At 44.3% G+C, this 21,720-nt stretch overlaps 2 protein-coding genes across 11 annotated transcripts; one reads left to right on the forward strand and one right to left on the reverse strand.

Annotated features, from left to right (window-relative positions):
- The first annotated feature begins 1 nt into the window (after position 1).
- On the forward strand, positions 2-8,960 carry CNTD1 (cyclin N-terminal domain containing 1). 8 transcript variants are annotated; one of them, XR_013354613.1, is made up of 7 exons: positions 2-374; positions 3,603-3,678; positions 3,930-4,098; positions 5,069-5,231; positions 5,920-6,064; positions 6,697-6,949; positions 7,373-7,582. XR_013354613.1 is itself a non-coding variant. In XM_077853346.1 (7 exons), the coding sequence occupies exons 1-7, from the start codon at positions 206-208 to the stop codon at positions 7,541-7,543; spliced, it is 990 nt and encodes a 329-aa protein (XP_077709472.1). In that variant the 5' UTR covers positions 2-205; the 3' UTR covers positions 7,544-8,960. The 8 variants fall into 8 exon arrangements, 7 of the variants coding, with proteins under 7 accessions (XP_077709472.1, XP_077709476.1, XP_077709474.1 ...); XM_077853346.1 differs by having other exon boundaries at positions 6,697-6,793; positions 7,373-8,960; XM_077853348.1 differs by lacking the exon at positions 2-374 and adding an exon at positions 428-504 and having other exon boundaries at positions 6,697-6,793; positions 7,373-8,960.
- On the reverse strand, positions 8,137-18,977 carry BECN1 (beclin 1). Of its 3 annotated transcripts, none has more exons than XM_077853344.1 (13): positions 18,847-18,977; positions 18,406-18,534; positions 16,407-16,474; positions 15,062-15,120; positions 14,538-14,606; positions 14,296-14,386; positions 14,046-14,182; positions 13,685-13,879; positions 12,432-12,578; positions 10,869-11,018; positions 10,291-10,351; positions 9,695-9,837; positions 8,137-8,957 (listed from the first exon to the last, which is right to left on the reverse strand). In XM_077853344.1, the coding sequence occupies exons 2-13, from the start codon at positions 18,530-18,532 to the stop codon at positions 8,789-8,791; spliced, it is 1,416 nt and encodes a 471-aa protein (XP_077709470.1). In that variant the 5' UTR covers positions 18,533-18,534; positions 18,847-18,977; the 3' UTR covers positions 8,137-8,788. The 3 variants fall into 3 exon arrangements, with proteins under 3 accessions (XP_077709470.1, XP_077709469.1, XP_077709471.1); XM_077853343.1 differs by having other exon boundaries at positions 18,810-18,969; XM_077853345.1 differs by lacking the exon at positions 14,538-14,606 and having other exon boundaries at positions 18,810-18,969.
- Between the last annotated feature and the right edge of the window lie 2,743 nt (positions 18,978-21,720).

Raw genomic sequence — 21,720 nt, forward strand, 5'->3', positions numbered from 1 at the left:
GGGGTCCGCGGCCGTTGGGGCTGGCAAAGGCAGTGGAGGGCTCGAGGCCGTGGAGGGAACTAGGTTTTCCTCCGACTTCAGGTGAAGACGAGCACACAGAAGGGGACGAAGAATCCAGAGTGTGGCAGAAGACTCTGGAGTGAAGCTAAGGGGGTCGGTTTATGGATCCAGTGAGCCGTCCAGGTGCCCCCAAAGGTTTCTGAAAATGGACGGACCTGTGAGGTCAAGACCGGCCTCCCTCAGTGACTTTCAGTTCGGAGCTGTCGCCACAGAGACCATCGAAGACGCTCTGCTCCACCTGGTGCAGCAGAATGAGCAAGCCATGCAGGAGGCTGCAGGCCGGATGGGCAGCTTCAGGGAGACCCGGATCGTGGGTGTGGACGCGGGGCTGGGGAACCGGTTTCGAGGGAGACTGAGGGCACCGGTCTTTGAGGCACCAACCTGGAGACTCAGCTCCCCTTATTCATTCAAATAAGTGTTGTTAGTGTAACTACTAGTTGCCAGGTACAAGGGATTTCGTGATAGACAAGATCCGCCAGCACCCTATCCTTGATTTCAACCCGTATAGAGTTTTCATCCACACCACTTGGGAGACCGGGATGGAACAAGTTTCAGTCCCTGCTCGAGAGGCTATTGGAACAAATCTGTAGACGACTAGGAGCAAGTACCGGTTAGAGAAGCGACATACCAGATAAATAACTTTTATGGGGACTGAAAGGAGTGGTAGGGTGAGATGAGGATAGGAAGAATGAAGGGGGTCGTCGGGGTACGGTAGACCTCCAGGAAGGATGACCTTTTGGTTGGCGGAGGGGGAGGGAGGGAGGAGGAGTGTGTTTTTACCAAAGGGGGATAACCTGAGTCAAGCCGTGGAAGTAGAGAAGCTTGGGGTGAGTGTGGGTACAGTGTTTAAGTCCAGGTTGTCCAGAGCATGTGGAAGAATAGTTGAAATTAAGGCCAGAAATGTAGTTTGGAGACATTCCATGTGGAACGCCAAGGAGAGGAGTTTTATCCATAGCTTAGTAGGGAAGCAAGAAGGCATTGAAACTTTTCAAATATGGTAGTGATAGGACTTTTAGCCTTTTCCCTAGAAAAATTATGTTGGCTCTGATGTAAAGAATGGATTGGAAGAGAGAGAGAGAGAGAGAGGAGGGAGGTAGACCGGTGGAGTCTGTGTGGCAGAAGACTCTGGAGTGCAGACTCTATAGTTTAGGCAATAGGGCAGAGGGAATGACAAGGGAGGATGGATTAAAGATAATTCAGAGATAAAATCTGGGGCTCTATAATGGATGAAGTTAAGAGGTGAAGGCATGGATGATCACAGCCAAAGGGTTGAACCTAGGAGATTGTCAGTATAGTGGTACCATTAGGAGATATACAAAAATTCATTAAGAAAATGAAACTTTAGGAGGAAATGTGACCTTTGTTTGGGAAAGATAACATGTTTGGTTTGGGATCTACTGAGTTTAAAGTGCCTGTAGAACATCTAAAGGAGGGTTTCTAGTGAGCTGTTTAAGAAAATAAGTCAGAAGAGAGGTCAGAACTAGAGATAAAGGTTTAGGAGTTATCTTCATAATGATACTGTTGAAAACGCGGAGAGGTGCCTGGTTGGCTCATTTGGTTAAAGATCTGCTTGGGGTCAGGTCATGATCCCAGGGTCCTGGGATGGAGCCCTGTATCTGGCTCCCTGCTCATAGGGGAGTCACTTTTCCCCTCTCCCTCTGCCCCTGTCCCCCTTGTGCTTTCTCTCTCTCTCTCTCTAATAAATTGATAAAATTGAAAGAAAAGAAAGAAAGAAAAGAAAACTGGCAGAGAATGATGAGTCTGAGAGGTAGAAAAAGAGAAACAGGTGAAGGACAGTTCCTTGGGAGACATTTTGTGTTCAGGTGATTAAAGCAGGAAGAAGAGTCATGAAGGGAACTAAAAATATGGTTGGGGAGGAAGGAACAGAACCAAGATACCTCTGAACCAAGGAACAGAACCAAGAGAGTTTCAAGAAGGATGATGGTCACCAGTTTCACATGCCTCAGTGATATGAACAATGGAATAAAGGTTGCAAAGGGTGATGCTATTTAACAATTTGGACATATTTGCTAGCCTTTGAGATCATTGCTTTAACAAGCTGGGAAAAGTAGAAGCCAAAGTGCAGAACATTAGGGAATTCATGAGGAAGAGGAAGCAGCAGGTTTAAGCCAGGCTTTCAAAAAAGTTAACAGTGATGGAAACTAGGGAGATAAAGAGCCCTAGCTTAAGACAACGAAAGGAAGAGGGTCTTTTCAGATAATAGATGTTATGTTTGTAAAGTGCAGGAGGGAGAGCCAGTAGGGAGGGAAAGCATAACCATCATCCATTGCACCTAACCCTAGCTCAGTTTTCTTGGCAAATTAAACTAGAAAATAGAAACAGTTGCCCAGATAATTCAGACCCAAAACAAAGCAAAGCAAAACAACTATATGCTCACACACAAAGCAAATAAATAAAGCCTAAACTCCAGCAAAAAAAAATGACTGATGACACAATCATGTATTCTAGGGTATTTTGCTTAATTGCTTATGCTATCTTCTGCATTGGATACTGCTAACAGGGCTTTAGTTTCTGTACAGTAAGGTTTTGTACATATGTGGAACATGTGTCAAATTGTTCAACTGTCTTGTGTTAGCATGACTTTTATGTGTCTGAGAACATCAAATTTCCTCTGAAGACACATGGTCATTTGACTATGTGTAATTCTTTGCCGATCAGTGCTAAAAGTCCCAAGTTCTACAGGAGCTTCCTTTGCTGAGAACTGACATTTATTTACCCTTGTTTCCATCCTCTAATGATATTGCAAACTAAATAGAACTCTATCTGGGGCTGTTCTTTCAAAGAGAAACAGGCGACCTAAGATCTTGCCAGGGTAACTTGCCCTTCCTACCCTCCCCAGTGACTTTGCCCCCCAACCCCCATCACAAAGTGGGCCGTGTTCCCTGATTTAGCTGATATTTCTTCCAAACAAGCCACTCCACAGTAACAAACTTGCTCTTAGGGAGAGGCTCAGTCACCACAGATTTACCCAACAAACTGGTGGTAGGGAGATGGTGTCCAGCTGTAAGGTGAATCGTGTTTGTAAAGCAATGGGGGTTCTCCAGAGGGTGGTTACTAAACAAACAGTGTTATAAAGAATATCGAAGCTCCAGGAGGGACTTTTCTGTTCCTGCCAACATTCCACTGATAACAGAATATAGGGGCTAGGGTTTTTATCCATCCAAAAATCTCCCTTGAAGCTGGAGGTTCCCAGCATGATGCAGAGGCCAATTAGGCCAGCTGGTATGTTTGTGTGTAGCTGGCCAAGCCTTTTATCAGCTAAGACGCATAGGAAGACTCAAGGGTCACTGAGTGGGCTTGGTAACCCTTGATTTTGGTGCTTGGTCAGCCTCCTTTTTGTGACTCTGATCTGCCTGTTGGCAGGAAAGGGAACTCGGCTCAGCTTGGGTTGTTCCAGTCTCTTTTCTCACCCCTTGACCCTCTTCCCTTGGCCCCATAATGGCTTTTACACGATGCCAGGAGTTCACAGAGTGGTTTTGGTTGCACCTTGTGAATTAGGCTCTTTTTTCTTGTTTTGGCAGAGTTTGTTTTTCTCCTGTCTGAACAATGGTGTCTGGAGAAATCTGTGAGCTACCAGGCTGTAGAAATCCTGGAAAGGTAAAGCCCTGAGCATAGGCCTTTGTGAGTGGTACCTCTTAGAACAGCTAATGTACCCAAGTCTTAACAAAGAAGAAAAAAGGTACAGTCGCCTTCACCGCAAGACCTGGTTTTGCACCCTCTATTAATTGCAAATGTACATTGCTCAGCCAGGGACTGAGATTGAAGAGAATATACAGCAGTTGGCAGCACAAACTCCCTTGAGTTTGAGTGAGTGTGGATTGCTTACCCTCCCCTTCCCTTCCTTACAGGTTTATGATTAAGCAGGCAGAGAATATGTACAGGCAAGCCACGATCCAGCTGAGAGAGAAAAAAGAGCCTCAGAATTGGAAAGCTCTGAAAGAGCAGCTTTTCAACAAGTTTATCTTGCGTCTTGTGTCATGTGTTCAACTGGCAAGCAAACTTTCCTTCCACTACAAAGTAAGGAGCTGGGGTCCCTCCCGGGCACTTGATAGTTAGCAGAAACCAGCCCGTCCAAAGGGGATTGTGGGAAACCTCCTCCTAAGCTAGGTGTTACTACTCCTGTGGAAATTCCAGAGTGCAATTATGCTTCCTAAGCACACCTCCTACACACACACACACACACACACACACACACACACACACAGTCACAGAAATGCAATTTTTAAATAGCCTCAAGTTCTGTTCCCAAAGTGTAATTGCTGGACAGAAGCCATCATTCACACAGGTCACCTTTCCTCCCCTTGGACTCAAGGACAGTTTATGTAAGGTGCCTGAATTGCCAACAGGCCTATCAGTATTAAGGACAAACTGTTACATTTATAGAGGATAACATGTTTCCATACCCCTACCCAATGCCTGTATAGCAAAATACCATTCCTGCAACAAATATTCACTGTCTTTTATGGCCAGAAGCTGCACCATAGGTACAGCATGGGTACAACAAGGCAAAATACTGCCTGCGCTCTCAAGGAATTTATTATCCAATGGGAGAAGACACACAGGCAAATAATGTGGGAGGGTACTCAGATTAGTGTAAATACAGCTGTGAGTGTACCTCCATGGCCTTGGAAAGTCAAGGAAATGTGTTTAGAGAAAATGGCTTCTTGATGGGAGTAGGGGTGGGTAGGAAGGAGATGGATGGATGCTAAAAGAGGGAGAGGAGTGAAGGAAAGCAGGGAGAGAGGAGGGGAGGAAAGGGAGATCCAGACACAGGAAGCAGCACGTGTACAGACTTGGAGAGCTGGATGGGCTTGGGAGCTGCAAGTAATCCACTCTGACAAGCGTGGGGCATGGGGGGCAATTACCAAGAGAGAAGATGCGGTGAAGGCATGGGCTGGATTGTGAAAAGCCTTGTATACTCTGCCAAGATGTGTGACCTTTTAGTCTGACACCCTTTTCTCCCTCTCACTGTTTTTTCTTTGCTCAGATTATCAGCAACATTACAGTCCTGAATTTCCTCCAGTCTCTGGGGTATGTACACACTAAAGAAGAACTGCTGGAGTCAGAACTTGATGTTTTGAAGTCCCTGAACTTCCAAATCAATCTGTCTACTCCCCTGGCATATGTGGAAATGCTTCTGGAGGTTTTAGGTACCTTATTAAGTGTGTCAGGGGGTGTGGGTTGGAATCTTCCATAGAAGGCAATAGGAACGGAAGCAGGTTTGGAAGCAGGAGACAGAACCCACCAATGAGAAACAGCAGGGAGCCAGGGACAACTGAGTTATGTGTTCCCTCTGGTACTTGGCTGGGAAGGGAACTCAGGTCTCAGCACCTGGCTTCTATTTCGACTCACTGGGCATTCTCTTATTGCAGAATCAAAGAGCTGATTTTCTAGAGAGGCATGAGATAAGAGGGGAACAAACAAATATACTCTAAGTATATATACACTGCAGATGGAGATTTCTCTACCTCTCCCTTTATCCTTTAAAGTTGACCTCCATGGGATCCCTTGGTGGCTCAGCGGTTTGGCGCCTGCCTTTGGCCCAGGGCACGATCCTGGAGACCCAGGATCGAGTCCCACGTTGGGCTCCCGGTGCATGGAGCCTGCTTCTCCCTCTGCCTGTGTCTCTGCCTCTCCCTCTCTCTCTCTCTGTGACTATCATAAATAAATAAAAATTAAAAAAAAAAGCTTTAAAAAAAATAAAAATAAATAAAGTTGACCTCCAGCTAGAGGTTTCCTACAGAACACATTAGCTCAGGAGCTTTATGTCAGACGACAACAGTGATCATGATTTGAGGACTCATTTAGCGCTCTTTGCTGTGCCCATGCTCCATCTAGGATACAATGGCTGTTTGGTCCCAGCCACACAGCTGCACGCAACCTGCCTGACTCTGCTTGACCTTGTCTATCTCCTGCGTGAACCCATATATGAGAGCCTTCTGAGGGCTTCAATTGAAAACCCCATCCCCAGTCAGCTGCAAGGGTAAGGCAACCTCTTTCCAGTAAGCCTCTTCCAGAAACAGCAAGTCAGGAGCAGACCTCAAGAACATACCATGGGAATGGAATTTACCCAATAAAGCATCCAGTCCACAGATAACCTGTGCAGGTTACCCGGTTTTAATGAACTCCCAGTATGTTGCTTGGATGCAGATGACTGAGCCCAATCAGCAAAACCCTAAAGGATTTTGCTTTTAATTTTAAATGACTGCAGGTAATTAATATACTTTCTTTCATAGTTCTTCCTTTACTGCTGCTTAGATTTGAGATTACTGGACTGCCTTTTAGTCGCTTAGGAAAAGAAGCCAGTCACAGGGTTATAACTTGGACAAAAGTGTTTGATTACTGTAAAGTCAGATTGGTAAGAAGACTCACAGTTACATTTGTTAGGGAGGCAGATGGGACAACAAAGGCCCATAAACCAGTCAGGAGGCTCATGTTTTAATACCAGGTGGGCTGGGGGAGAGGGGCCAATTAGCCATTACTTGGCCATTTCCTTTTGTATCTAAAAAAGTTCAAGATGATCAACATAACCCATAGCTGAAGTCCCATGGCTCTGGGATTTGAAAGATTAAGTTCCATTCAAGCTCTAAAATTAATATGGTTTTAATCACTCAGGGAAAAGTTTGTTTCAGTGAAGGAAGACTTCATGCTGTTGGCAGTAGGAATCATCGCAGCGAGTGCTTTCATCCAAAACCATGAGTGCTGGAGCCAGGTGTGCACCACTGAGCAGGACCAGCATGGTCAGAATTCACTTAGTAGGAAGCATTCTCCCATCGGTTAAAGGAAAAGAGAAGGCAGTTTATAAAAGATAAGTCAAGACCCAGGGGATTAGGATGAATAAGCAGGATTTGGAGAAGGAAACACTAGGGTAGGTCTGAAAAGCACTCTCTGATGTTCCCCTTATGGAACTGGAAATGCAGAACCACGTTCAGCTTGTTCGCTTCCCTTTCTGATGATAATCCGTTATGTTCAGGTCCAATAGGTATATCCTCCCCAACAGAAGACAATGTCAGGGCCCAGATGTCCTCTTCATATTTAACAGACCTTATCTCTAGCAGAATGCAATGTCTAGCAGAAAGAAACTCTTAAGGGTAACGCTAGAAGGGTAAAGGTGTCCTAGTGTAATTTGGCCATTGGCAAACACTGTGATCTGGATTTAATCTTCTCTGTAAACACAGAGAAACAGAAAAATTTACATCTGGTTTGAGAGAACAGCCCAAGCAATGTGTCTGCTTGTGCACTGAAACATGTTGAGATTATATAGTAATAAGAAATCTATCTATTTCTGAAGGTTGTGGGGCATTTGCAGAGCATCACTGGCATTGCACTGGAAAGCATTGCTGAGTTCTCTTACGCAATCCTGACTCACAGCGTGGGAGCTAACACTCCGAGGCGACAGCAGCCTGTTCTTCCCCACCTGGAGGCCAGAGCTCTGAGGGCTGCTGCCTCCTCCAACACATGAGGCACACTCAACCCACGAAGTATAAACAGCCTTCTGTCATGGCGCTCATCCTTTTTGTTTACTCTCAGACTCAGGGTACAAATGTTCCAAGTATCTTTTGAACTGTTTTGTATTCCAACTTCACGCTCCTTTTTCTGCATCTGAGAAAGTTGACAAGCATGTCTTTTTTGCCGAATCAGACTAAAAATGTCAAGGAGCTGGGAGGAGGCATTTTAGTGAAGTTGGTTCATTTTTGTTTAACAAGACATTTATAGCTTTTCCTTAACTGTTCATTTCATTGAGAGAGAACACCAGACATGGAAATTAGTATTAACCAGAGGCTTGAAAACTGGGACTGTTCGGGTGACCTTGACTGACCATCAAGGAGGCAGCCTTTATTTCCCCTTAAAGTTAGTTTAACATCTCTGTTCTGTCATTGAGATGTACACAAATAGGGCTTCCTGTACAGCTGACGACTTCCACTAGTCTTTTGTAAAACTAACATTAATCCATCTCTAAACATGTTTCGACAGAATTTCCACATACCTGCACTTGAACTCAATACTCCCAGAATATAAAGCACTCTATCTTAGTCAACAAAAAACCCAACAGTGTACCTCTGGGCAGTTATCAGACTGCAGTAAATCTTTTATTACAAATAATTAAATCTTTCCATAATGTCTCAGACAATATCAAACACCATTTCATATTTCTAACAGAGAGCAGAGTAGGCATTCAGTACTAGAACTGAGTGAGGACAAGAGTGTTAAATTTCAAGCTTCTGATCATACCACCTGGTGACCAAAGCTTATGTGTCATTTTCTCACGTTGGCCGACTGTGTCTCACACATCTCGTCATCTCAGTGGAGACAAAAGTTTCTATTTCATATTGTAAGTGCAGGAAGTTGAGAGAGATAAAACCCAGCGAAAACATATCAATCTCAACTCAATTCAGTTAACAACAACAACAACAACAACAACAAAGCAAATTTAAATTAGTTGTTTTGAGGGGAGAGAGGGAAATGAAGGTATGGGATTAAGAGTCAAAACTATGACAAAAGCTGGTAGCTGTACATGGCATGTTGTAGCTCTGGAAACGGTCACATGATATCCTAAAATAAAGTGGCTTTTGTAGATTTTTTCTTTTTTGGTATTGTAAACATGTGCTGTTTAATAGTACCCGAATTTAATTTAAAACATTTTTTTCTCTTTGCAAACAAAACAATTTAAAGCCTTTAAGGCAAATGTCTCCCTAAGAAAAAAAAGTCATTTGTTATAAAACTGTGAAGACACCCAAGCAAGACCCCACTTAAGATTCGTTAGCATGAACTTGAGAGCTTTTGTCCACTGTTCCTCAGAGTTAAACTGGGTTTTGATGGAATAGGAGCCGCCACTGCCTCCTGTGTCTTCAATCTTGCCTTTCTCCACATCCATCCTGCAGATGGACAGAGCAGAGCTCATTAGTAACTGAGATCAGAGTTAAGTCAGTTCAGGCAAATGGGCAGGGACTTGATCATGGGACCATTCACGTCATTTTATCTATTAAAGAACTCTTGGCGAGGGATGGTAGTGTATTTTGGATTTGCTTGAAAGCCAAACATCAAGAAGGTTGTCACAAGAGCCTCATTGTCATTGCAGAGTACAGGGACGGGACACACCCCCAAACAAATGAAAAGCCTGGAGCAGAGGGTAAATGAGGGTTAGAGTACTCCTGACTGTTTTCCTAGGCATCCCTGAACTCATGGGGAGAGGAGGGAGGCAGAAGAAAAGAAATGCTTTGTTTTGGGGTGATAGAAGTAGCTCAGCCTTACTCTCTTGAACTATGGTCTCTATCACTGAGCTCCTACGAGATTTGACCAAAGGAAGCATTCCTGTATACTTCCAAGGGCTTAAGCAGAAAAGCTTTCTGAAATTAGAAGGCCAGTTTGAGCTCTGTGGTAAGCAAATCTCCCAAAGCACCAGAGATAATATTCTTTCTCTTCAAGGACCAGGTGGTCAGGTTTTGTCCTGCTTGGAGCGTTGACTCAGTCTTTGCCCATCGGTGTTATGTGATTTTGCACCGTTTTCTGCTTTCCCACCATTTATACTATGTCTTGCTTCCATTCTTATTGTCCTTTCAGTCCTGTCCATTTGGTCCCACCCCAGGTTCATTTGGCATCAGGGAATACTGACCTGTAGGGCAGACAAAAACGGGTTTCGCCTTTCTCAACCTCTTCTTTGAACTGCTGCACGCAGTCCAGGAAAGCCACCATGGCATGGTCAAACTTGTTGTCCCAGAAAAACCGCAACCCCCCAGAACAATATAACGGCAGCTCCTGCTCAAGAAGAGAAAAAACTGGCTCAGGGCGTGGTACCAAGACAGGCTACCAGACATTTCTCCCAAGCCTATCAACCTCTTAAGTCATGTTTCGTCTGTATTTATTCCACTGGAAACAGCAACCTTGGGCCAATACAATGTACCTAAGAACTGTTCACCACCATTGGAAATATATTACACACCTATCTCATGGTGATTCCTTTCGTACCCTAGCATATGCCTCCTCCTCTGATCTGCTCTTGGCCCTTTACAACAGGCTGTTAAAAACCTACTTTGTGTCTCTAGGCCACAAAGAGCTAATCCTGAACTAGATAAGACACCGAACAAGACATGAGATAATGAGACACTTCTGGCTAAGAAAGAATCTAAGAAATGCTAATATCCAAGGTAAACTATCTGTCAGAAAGTACAAGGATTCTGCACTCCACTGAAAATGGGACTTCCCAGATACCTTAGATTTGTCTGTCAGAGATTCCAGATACGAATGGTTTCCGTAGGGAACAAGTCGATACCTAAAATGGAGATGCATATGGAGATGGATACAGGACTCCTCCTAAAGTGATTATTGGAATGTTATAACCCAGTGATTTTCAGGCTTCATCCTACACAAGGACTACTTTTATTATTCCTACCCACCTTTTCATTTTCCCGTAGGCTCCATGTTTAAAAGATATTGTTTACTGAACAAAGTACATTTATTATATAACTGTCTGGTGACCTTTCATTGGTAAATGTAGATCTTATTTAGGCTGAAAAAAAAAAAAAAAGCTGCAAACAGCTTGAGGAACCATCAAGGTTCTGGAGACGATGGGTTGGGGATCACAACTCTGGCCAGGCAGTTCAAGGACTGCCCAATGAGTGGAAAGAGCCCTGTCCTAAGGGGAAAATCAGAAGCAAAGGCTCCACACACAGAAAACTCTCAGCGTGTTGGGAGCAAGGGCTCCTGTCATAGCAGGAAAGAATACTAGGCTGGAGATACAGAATATATCAGGGACATGCCACACCCCAAGAAAAGAGTGCATTTCTTACCTCTGAAATTTCAGACCCATCTTATTGGCCAGGGCATGGAGCAGCAACACTGTCTGACCCCAAGCAGCATTAATCTCATTCCATTCCACAGGAACACTGGGCAGGCGACCCAGTCGGAAGTTATTGATTGTGCCGAACTGTCCACTGTGCCTGGAGGAAGGCAGGAGGATAGGGGGAAGTATAGGGAGAATTGAATGTTCAGCAACTTCTCAGACTTCTGCTCGCACCTAAATCCTCACATACATGGTTCTCCTCATCTCCAGATTCATATACCTAAGCTCTACTTGGCACTTTATTTACTTACTTAAGCAAATCCTATGTCCAATGTGGGGCTTGAACTCACGACTCCAGGATCAAGAGTTACCTGCTCTACCGACCAAGCCAGCCAGGCACCCCTCTACTGGGCCCTTTTAAGTACATGTCCCAGTGTGAGTTGTCATCTTTCTTCCTGTGCTCAGATGCCAAAAGCAGAAATGGGGGCATCATCCTTGAATGCTTTCTCTCTGCTCTCTCCCCTCAAACACCACCAAGCTCTCTTGATTGGACTTCCTAAATCTCTTCAATCTGTCCACTGTTTTCCACACTCAATGCCACTGCTCTATCTTTTCCCACTTGGAGTCCTATGGACAAGTCTCCTTACCACTGGCACTGCCTTCCCTGTCCCATCACTTCTCACACCACAGGTGAAACTATCATTCACAAATACAAATGTAATTAGGTCACTTCCCTGCCTAAAACGCTTCAGTGGTTTCCACTGCCCCTTGGATGAAGCCCAAATCCCTTAATAAGGCCTACGAGCTCCCTGGGGAACTGGTGACTCTCCAGTTTCATATCCTGTCACTCTCCCCTTTACATTCAATCTCCCATCACAATAAGCTCCTTTCAGTTCTCTGGACTCACCACTCCCACGTTCCTCTGTTTCTTTGCACATGATGTTCCTCTGCTAGGAACAACCCCCTCCTCTGCAGACTTCTACTTCACACATCTCAGTTTAAACATCAACCCCCCACCCCAGGATAAACTTTCCATGTGGCCTTCCCAAATTGAGCCAAATGCCTTTGTGTGGCCCCAGAGGTCCCCCAGCCCTGAGGTTCACAATTATCACGGTGCATCACAATTAACCATCACATCTTCACCCCTTTTGCGAGATTATAAGCAACTAGAAGGTAGAGTGCATGCTGTATGCTGTTGCCCTTCTGGCACTTAGCACAGTGTCTACTATGTAGAGATGCTCAACAAATACTAGTTAAATGGACAAAACGTTGAATAAATACATCAATGATCCTAGGAGGGAAGAAAGCAGCACTTGGGCAGATGACAAAGTTTATATGGAACTGGAAGGCTCAGATCTTTTCTTTTCCTTGGGGGAGTGGATGTCACCAAGCTCTAGAATTCCAACCCCTGGAAGTGCCTATCCCATCATGGGGAATGCAAGCAACCTGGATGGGGAGACGATATACAGTCCTATTTAGTGGGAGGTGGGCTTCCTGGCTCAGTGGTCTGTAGCTGAAGTGCAGGTGTAGAGTGCTTCCCAGACCCTCCTCACCCTCTAGCCCATGTTACCAGATGTGAAAGGTCGCGTTAAAGACATTGGTTTTCTTCAGCTTGTCCAGCTGCATCTGGGCATAACGCATCTGGTTTTCCACACTCTTCAGCTCATCATCCAGCTCCAGCTGCTGTCGCTTGAATTCACTATATTCCCTCTGATACCTGTGAGCAGCAAGGTGGCCACTGAAGGATGTTTGGGGCTGTTTGAAGGTTTGGGGCTGAAATTTCTCTCACCACCCCTCATGACAATCTATTCTGGTAGTTATGGTTAGACCCAGTTACAGCATCCTTTCTATTTGGCACAGATCCCATTCAAAGGAACATACAAGCCCTAGTTGTTTTGCCTGCAAGGGACAGAAATGTCTCAAATTCCGGCCGCCCATATGCAAAAGGTAGGGGAAAACAGGACTCTCCCAAACCAAGGCCAAGCGGCTCTTGTATTTCTGATCTTTTACAGAAGTGAGATGAGGGGGTTATAAGTGGCCTTTTCCATGAACTAACCATAACTGAACTTCTATAACTTCACTTCTAGATACTTAACTGTCTTTTTAGTTAGTAGACACCATTTCCAAGGGAATTTGCTCACTACTTTGAAAAAAATAACTTTTCTGCCACTTCCCCAAGAATGTGTGGACACTGGGTCTCCTCCACTAGCAGAGGGTTCTCTCAGGTCAAGATTACCAGTGAAATTTTTGGGCTGGGAAAGAATGAACGTAGGTCAATATTCTCATCTTTCCAGAGGAGGATGCCAGATTGGGTGGGTGACTTACCCAAATGAGCCCAGTTCCCTAAAGGGCAAAAATGCAACCAGAACCCTGGTTTCTCTATTTAACCAACCCACTTTTTTCTCTTAATTAGGCTGACCCCCATACATATCCCTCCCAACAGACCTCAAGAAACAGGGGACAGGGCCTGCAATCAGTATGTGGAATCTGGAGCAGACATGCTGCCAAATGACAGGTGACTGCAACTTACAAACCACTCAGACAAATTCAGTTAGAAGCCACTTCTCGGGGATCCCTGGGTGGCGCAGCGGTTTGGCGCCTGCCTTTGGCCCAGGGCGCGATCCTGGAGACCTGGGATCGAATCCCACATCGGGCCTCCGGTGCATGGAGCCTGCTTCTCCCTCTGCCTATGTCTCTGCCTCTCTCTCTTTCTCTCTCTGTGACTATCATAAATAAATAAAAATTAAAAAAAAAAAAAAAAAAGGAAGCCACTTCTCCTGAGCCTCAAGGCCAAGAAGACAGAGGAATAGGGTGATCACTCACTGAGCTTCCTCCTGATCCAGTCTCTCAGCCTCAGCCTGGACCTTCTCGAGATTTTCTGCCACTATCTTGCGGTTCTTCTCCACCTCTTCCAGCTCCTGGATCAGCCTCTCCTCCTCTAGTGCCAGCTCCCTGAGCTCCATCTGTAGCTGTTCACTGTCATCCTCATTCATCTGCTCCAAGATCTCTAAACAGCGTCTGCCAAGGACACGGGATATACTCACTGCAGGGAACCTTGTTACGCTGTTTACGCGAGCAGAGCACAGCTCCCAGGTAAGAGCCAAATAGTCTCAGAGCAGTGACAGCTCTAAGACTCTAAGCTCTCAGATCCGGATTTCCGGGCACCGGTTATAGGGGCGCTCACTTGTAGTTCTGACACTCATTTTCAGTGACGTTGAGCTGAGTGTCCAGTTGGTCTAAGAGAGTATCTGTGCATTCCTCACACAGTGGGTGATCCACATCGGTCTGGCCTGACATGATGTCAAAAAGGTCCCCAGTGACCTAGAAGGGTGGGGTGTAGGAGAGTCAGGTAGGGCTTGCTCCATGTGGCCTGTCTGGCCACCCACTCTAGCAGCTGGGGCCCACTGCTAGACACAGCAATGCTGCAGACTTGCCTTCAGTCTTCGGCTGAGGTTCTCCATGGTACCACCGTCAGATGCCTCCCCGATCAGAGTGAAGCTGTTGGCGCTTTCTGTAGACATCATCCTGCAGACAGCCCCCCGCCCATGGGCCACGTGAGGGAGCAGAGAGGCCTCCTCCACCTACTGCAGTGGCAGTGGCAGAGACTCTCAAGCACCGGCTGAGGGGGCCTCAAGGCGCATACCCACTCCTAGCCCGACTGGCCTCCCAAGGGTACCTCTCTCCCAAGGGAAGGCCATGCTGGTCTTCCACAGGGCCACTCAGCACGAAGGATGGCCTAGATGGACTAAGGAGGGAGAGGGGGCATCAAAAACTGACATGTGTGTGTGTGTCTACAGTAGAAAAGGAGGAGAATCAGGAAAGACCATTTTTAAATATTATATCCCTTGCCAGCCGCCTTCACATACATCAGCAACTAAGAGCCCAAACATCTAAGAACATCTGCTATTTTAAAGCTTTTCAAGAGCCCATCTCTTTTATTAGGCATTCACTCCTTCAGACTTTTCTCCATTCTTCATCACAAGAGCCACTGTCCCTTCCCACTGTGTGAATGGATACAGGGAAAACCAATAATGGAAAGTGATGGGCCAGGTATGTATAAGAGGATACATCTTTTCTGGAGGAGGCAAAAAGCTAGGTGATGATTCATCTCCATCACCTTTCTCCAGGTCTCAATTCTGGGTTCCGTTAAAATTCTACTGGCCTTTGGCAAGGATTAGGGGGCTGGGGAGTAGCAGGCACCTGGCCGGGGGGATGAATCTGCGGGAGACACCATCCTGGCGAGTTTCAAGAAATGGCTCCTGGGAAGGAAATAAGAGGACATTAGAATTCTGGCAGCTTAGGGATCCCTGGGTGGCTCAGCAGTTTGGTGCCTGCCTTCGGCCCAGGGCGTGATCCTGGAGGCCTGGGATCGAGTCCCACGTCAGGCTCCCTGCATGGAGCCTGCTTCTCCCTCTCTCTCTGTGTCTCTCATGAATAAATAAATAAAATCTTAAAAAAAAAAAAAAAGAATTCTGGCAGCTTAGAGGTGGAGTCCCAAACAGCCTCAGAGCTATCTGGCTTTACCGTTTATTGAAAACTGCAGGACTTGATAAACCACAGAGGCTTAATAGGTATTACCTAGCCAATCCCTAGATATGTACACTAAGAAAGGACCTCAAGTACAGACAAACACCAAGTCCTATGTGACTTTTTGTGGGAAACAGTATCTCCTATGTTTTACTCTACTGGAGTTAAATTTGTATTTTCTCAACACTTACCAGTTACCGGTAGAAGAGAAAATGCCCTGAATCACAGCACAAGGAAAAAGCCAGATCAAACTGCAATGAAGTTTGCCATGGCATACAACAAAGTAGATAATTTGTATGTTTTTGATATTTTGATATAATTTCATGAGATCAAATTCTTATGACCTCTACCTTTGGCAAAGAAAATTATCACTGACATTATCACAGTTTAAAAATGACAAACTGAGAGTGCCTTGGTGGCTCAGTCGGTTAAGCATCTGCCTTCAGCTCAGGTCATGATCTCAGGATCCTGGGATTGGGCCCCGAGGTGGGCTCCCTGCTCAGGCAGGGTGTCTGCTTCTCCCTCTGCCTCCCCTTTGCCCCCTGCTTGTGTGCACATACTCCCTCTCTCTAATATATCAAATCCTTAAAATAAATAAGTAAAAATAAATAAAAATGACACGTCCTCTAACACTTACAATCCTTTCTGGCTAGGTTAATCACACTGTAATCCAAATCAAGATGCTTTTGAAAACAGAGAGGAGTGGATATTAATAATTAGCTAGGGACAACAGATGTAAACCAGGCATGCCTTGAGATGACCTAGACACGTAGATCATCTCATCTCCCACCTATAACAGCTTGTAATTCTGCTTCAAATAAAAAGCTTCTCCCCACATTTTAAAATTATGCTTCATTCAGTAATCCTGTGACCTCAGGTGCACTTCAGTATCTCCCCAATGACCCACAGTGGCCTGATCATGAACAATATCTCTGGGTCCGGAGATCCCCCAAATCTGGGGGATCCTTAAGCACCAAGTACCCTGTAGAAACCCAGTTTGCATTCCAGTATTTCATACCTCTCCTGAGTTAGCCTCTTCCTCTTGGGTCTCTCCTGGTTTCACCTGGGCTGTGGCAAGTAATGGAGCTAAGGACAAGGAAAATATTAGAGTTAGAAAAAAGTCTTTAAAAAGCTGGAGTGTGTATGAAAGTATGGGAAAATAAAACAAAACAAAACTCATCACCACTCCCACTTCATCTTTTTTAAAGTACCATTTGCACACAGATAAATCTTGTGTCTTCTTCCTCTTACCCCCATTAAATCAGATTAAAGAATTGCTAATTTTTTCCCATTATAATATCATGATTGTGGTTTTATTTTTTTTAATCTTTTTTTTTTAAGATTTTATTTATTTATTCATAGAGACAGAGAGGCAGAGGGAGAAGCAGGCATCATACAGAGAGCCTGACGTGGGACTTGATCCAGGGTCTCCAGGATCACGCCCTGGGCCGCAGGCGGCACTAAACCACTGCGCCACGGGGGCTGCCCATGATTGTGTTTTTAAAAAGATACCTTATCTTTCAAAAATGCTTACTGAAGCATTTACAGTATTTTTATGTTTGAGATTTGCTCCCAAATAATTTGGGGTAGGAAGGCAATAGATGGGGCTGTAGATGAAACATGATTTAAATATGCATTGATAATTGTTGAGGCTAGCTCATGGGTACATGAAGGTTCATTATACTCTGAAGTTTTCTGTAATAAAAGGTAACACCCTTTTTCCTCCAAAATAATTAGGAAGGAACATGAGGGAACTTTCTGGGAAGATGACACCTTTTCTATATCCCAATGATCTGAGTTACATGAGTGTATCCATTTTGTCAAAAATGCACAGCTAAGATTTGTACATTTAAAGGCATGACAATTTACTTTAAAAAAAAAAAAGAATAAAAAACAAAATAATTGGGGATCCCTGGGTGGCTCAGCAGTTTAGCGCCTGCCTTCAGCCCAGGGCGTGATCCTGGAGACCCGGGATCAAGTCCCACGTCCAGCTCCCTGCGTGGGGCCTGCTTCTCCCTCTGCCTGTGTCTCTGCCTCTCTCTCTCTGTATCCCTCATGAATAAATAGATAAAATCTTAAAAAAAAAACACACAAAATAATTGAGTGGGGAGGGGAGGTATGTGAAGATATAGAAAACAAAAATACCACAACGTAGCTAATGTTGAAGCTGGGTGATGGATACAAGGGAGTTCATTATGCTATTCCCTTGACCATATGATTGAAATTTTCTGTAATAAAAGATTAAAAATGTATTAAAAGTTTAGTCCCACTCAAAAAAGAGAAATTGGTAGCAACAATAATAGCTAGTTAACACTTGAGTACTATTTGCCCAGCATATTCCTAAGTACTTATGTTCTTTAAAATATTTGATTCTTACAAGTACCCTGAGGTCATTTTACATTTTACAGATAAAGAAACCAAGGAACCAGGGCTTCGAAGGTAAAAAGTCATTCAGCTAGTAAATGATATTTATGATTTAAATCAAGGCAAGCTGACTCTGGACTAATGAGCTTATTTAAACTATCTATTCAGCCTTTTCTTTCTTTTCTAACTTCATCTCACCTCTTGGGACTTTAAGACTCTATTCCTCCATTTACCTGCTGTTGGCCCCCGGATAAGCTTGAACTTCTCTGAGCTTCAATTCCTCATCTGTAAAATGATGACCTCCACTGGGGTTGTTGTAGGGATAAATGATGTAACGCATGTAGTGCACTTGCTATATGGTAAGCTCTCAAAAAATGCTGTTTATAATTATACATACATATTCCTTTACTTTGAAACAGCAGGAGCAGAAAAACTAAGGTTATTTCCTTAAACCAGGAAGCTCTCAGAAGCACAGTGTCAGAACTGCTTCATGTTGGAAATGAAAAAACAGGGAGCCCGAAAGATGAAATGACTTTCCTGGGTTCACAGCACGTCTATGGCAGATGACAATGACAGGCACCTTAAGAACTACATCTCCAAAGCTGCCCACTTTCCACAATCTTGACCACCCTCTTTCCAAAGGTCTCCCTGACCTGTGAGCTCCTGGATGGTGACACGATCCAGGATCTTGAAGCTCGTGTCCAGTTTCAGGGGCTGGCTGCAACGCTGGCACACGAAGCTCACCTGCATGGTGCTGCTGGAAGCTTTAGACCCCTCCATCCCTGCGGTGGTAGAGAGGAGGCCATGTTAGGGAGAATCAGCGCCCTTGAACCTTAGGTCCGGGGCTACCAGCAGCCTTGCTGGTGTAGTGACGGGGGGAAATCCTCGCCCGCGCCGTTCCCTGTAGGAGCGGTCGCATATCAGGCGCACCCGCTTCCGGGGCAGCCCTGGCAAAGGCAGTTTATCAGCCCAGAGTCAGGGGAGCGGCTTCGACAGGGGCCGTCAGGGTTCCCAGGCTCCCTTCCGAAGCCCCAGCTCAGCCCCCGAAGCTCGTCACCTTGGGGCCCGAAGCCCGCCACCCTGCTCCAGTCTACCGTGGGGGCGCCGTGGCGTCGGGTCTGCGGAGGAGCGAGGCCTCCAGGGCTGCCATCGCCCAGGCTTCCGCTACTTCCCGGTCGGCCAGCGGAGGACTTCCGCACGGACCGGACGTGACGTCAGGACCGCCTTGCTGAAGCTCCTAAGGTCGGTCCTAGGCTACTTGCTTAGGGACCCCGCCGCGCCCCCTAGAGGCTGAGCTGGGAAGCGCGGCAGGCGTCGGTGGGTGGGCAGTAGTAGCCAGGGGAGATGCCTGGGACGGAGTTGGGAAAGAATGAGGAGCCTCACCCAGTAGGTAATTCTGTGACTTTTCTTTAGATTCTCACTTCTGAATGGAACCCCTGAATTTTTAAAATTCTTCCTACAGTATCAGTTTTAAAAGTTTCTCCTTGGTGGGTACCTGGGAGGCTAAGTGTCAGCCTCTGGCTCAGGTCAAGATCCCAAGTCCTGGGATTGAACCCACCTCAGCTGGGAGCCTGCTTCTCCCTCTCCCTCTGCTGCTCCGTCTGCTTGTGCTCTCTGTCAAATAAATAAATAAAATCTTAAAAAATAAAATAAAAGCTTCTCCTTGGGAGAGCTGGGCTTTCTTTCAAATGCCCCTGAAAGAGTGATAGACACACTTGAAGGGGAAGATGAGGAGGTAAATTTTAGATTTTAAAATTTCGGTCATTAATTAGGGAAAATCAAGCACTTCAGATATCAGATATTTGGTTATTAAAATTATAAAACTAAAACATTTTTGTCTTGGTGCTGGGATAGACCACAATCAATGGAACATAATATAGTTCAAAAATAGACCAAGTTTACAGGGGATTTAGTATGTGGTAAAAGTTAGTATTTCAAATCAGTGGGGAAATGAGACTTAGTGATGAGTGGAGCCAAAGAGCCATGTAGATAGCAGAGAGCTAAATCTCTACCTCTTTGTTTATGCCAAAAGAAGCTCCAAGTCACAAATTTAAACATAAAAAAACACAACGATTAAATGTACTAGTTGAAAGCATTAATGGATTATTTTTTATAATTTTGGAGTGGAGAAAGTTTCTCTAAGCCTGACATGAAAATCAAAAACCAGAAAGGAAAACACAGGATTTTACTCCTTAGAAATTAAAACTTTCTGGGACAACTGGGTGGCTCAGCTGTTGAGCGTCTGCCTTTGGCTCAGGGAGTGATCCTGGAGTCCCCTCTGCCTGTGTCTCTGCCTGTGTGTGTGTGTGTGTGTGTGTCATGAATAAGTAAAATCTTTAAAAGAAAAAAAGAAATTAAAACTTTCTGAACCATCAATGACGCTGTAAAAAACTTTACAAAAAATGTAGAAAATAGTTGCAGCTCATAAGATAGAAGGTAAATTTCCTCAAAATACAGAGGTCTATTCAATCAATAGAAAAACCAAAAGACCAATAATGAAATGGGCAAAAAATATGAAAAAGTGAGCTTGCAGAACCACAAATGATTGATAAAGCAATAGATGCTTCATTTCATTTGTAATTACATCAATGGAAGTTAAATTTAAGTGGGGCAGCATTGCTGCTTTATGAGATTGGTAAAGGCTGAACCAGTTGATAACATCCAATGCTGATGAGCATTTGTGAAACTCTAGAATGCCATTGGCTGAGAGTGTAAGATTTTTTTTTTTAAGATTTTATTTATTTACTCATGAGAGACAGAGAGTGAGAGAGGCAGAGAGAGAAGCAGGCTCCATGCAGGGAGCCCGATGTGGGACTTGATCCTGAGACTCCAGGATCATGCCCTGGGCCAAAGGCAGGCACTCAACCATTGAGCTACCCAGGCATCCTCAGGAGTGTAAATTAGTATAATGTTTTCAGTGGTCAATTTGGAAACATCTATCAAATTTTTAAGTGTTCATATTCTTTGATTTATAAAATCTCTTTCTAGGAATTTCCTAATAGATATACAAGTGCATAAATACATACATACAAGAATATTCACTGCTAAATGTCCTTCACTCATAGAGGATTGTTTAAATAAATGATGGTGTTGTTCATTCAGCAGAGTACTATGCAGCCATTAAAAAGAGTAAAGTAAACTTGCTTTATTTTTTGGTTCGCTTGGCTGCTTTGTGAATAGTCTGAAGAAGGGCAAAGTTGGAAGCAGGGAGACCAGGGAAGAGGTTTTTCCGTGAATTGAGACAAAAGGTGTCAACTGAAATAAAAATTATAGGCAGTATACATGGTATGATTTTATTTGTTCAAAAAAGTAACATGACATATAACATGACGTGTTATGTGGACAATTGGACAGAGACTTTTTCTTCTACTTAAGGCAAGTTTGTACTGCTGGATTTTTTTTTACAATAAGCCTACGATTCATTTACAACAAAATTAAACCTTTACAGGAAGATAATATAACAAACACAGGAAGTTAGGGGAATAGTGTTATAAAGTTACCCATAATCTCACCACACTATAATTTTTATGTTTCCCATTAAGATGTGTTTTTCCTGTGTACTTTAACACAGTTGTATTTGTATTTATAATCTGTATGAAATTTTTGTATCCTCATTTTCAAATTTAATATTACATATTTTTAAATTGGCTACACAAGTTTTGTAATTGTCATTCTCATGACTGCATTACATTACATCAAATGAATGACCTTAATGTATTTCTTTTTTGCTGAAAATTTCCATTGTTTCCAGTTTTGGTGATTACAGTAATGCTGCAATGAAGGGCTGACTGCTTTCTTGTGTTAGTCTCACAGTTGGGATTACTGAATTAAAAGAGCATGGCTATTTCATGTCTACTAACTAACATTAGCAATTACTTTAGAAAGTGGTTGTATGTAATTGTATTCTGTCTTCCTTCAGTAGTGTATGAGAGAGCCTGTTCGAGATGCCTTGACCAGTATTGGTATCA

The sequence above is a fragment of the Canis aureus genome, chromosome 16, assembly GCF_053574225.1.
Source record: "Canis aureus isolate CA01 chromosome 16, VMU_Caureus_v.1.0, whole genome shotgun sequence".
Classification (NCBI taxonomy): Eukaryota; Metazoa; Chordata; class Mammalia; order Carnivora; family Canidae; genus Canis; species Canis aureus.

Bases quoted from the DNA above. Each gene is read 5' to 3' on its own strand.
- CNTD1 (XM_077853346.1), top strand. From the start codon at position 206: ATGGACGGACCTGTGAGGTCAAGACCGGCCTCCCTCAGTGACTTTCAG. The intron at 4,099-5,068 runs GTAAGGAGCTGG...TTCTTTGCTCAG, and splicing joins AACTTTCCTTCCACTACAAA to ATTATCAGCAACATTACAGT. The intron at 5,232-5,919 runs GTACCTTATTAA...TGCTCCATCTAG, and splicing joins AATGCTTCTGGAGGTTTTAG to GATACAATGGCTGTTTGGTC.
- BECN1 (XM_077853344.1), bottom strand. From the start codon at position 18,532: ATGGAGGGGTCTAAAGCTTCCAGCAGCACCATGCAGGTGAGCTTCGTG. The intron at 12,579-13,684 runs GTGAGTGATCAC...TGCTGCTCACAG, and splicing joins CTGGATCAGGAGGAAGCTCA to GTATCAGAGGGAATATAGTG. The intron at 9,838-10,290 runs GTATCTGGGAAG...CTTCTTGAGCAG, and splicing joins CTCTGACAGACAAATCTAAG to GAGCTGCCGTTATATTGTTC.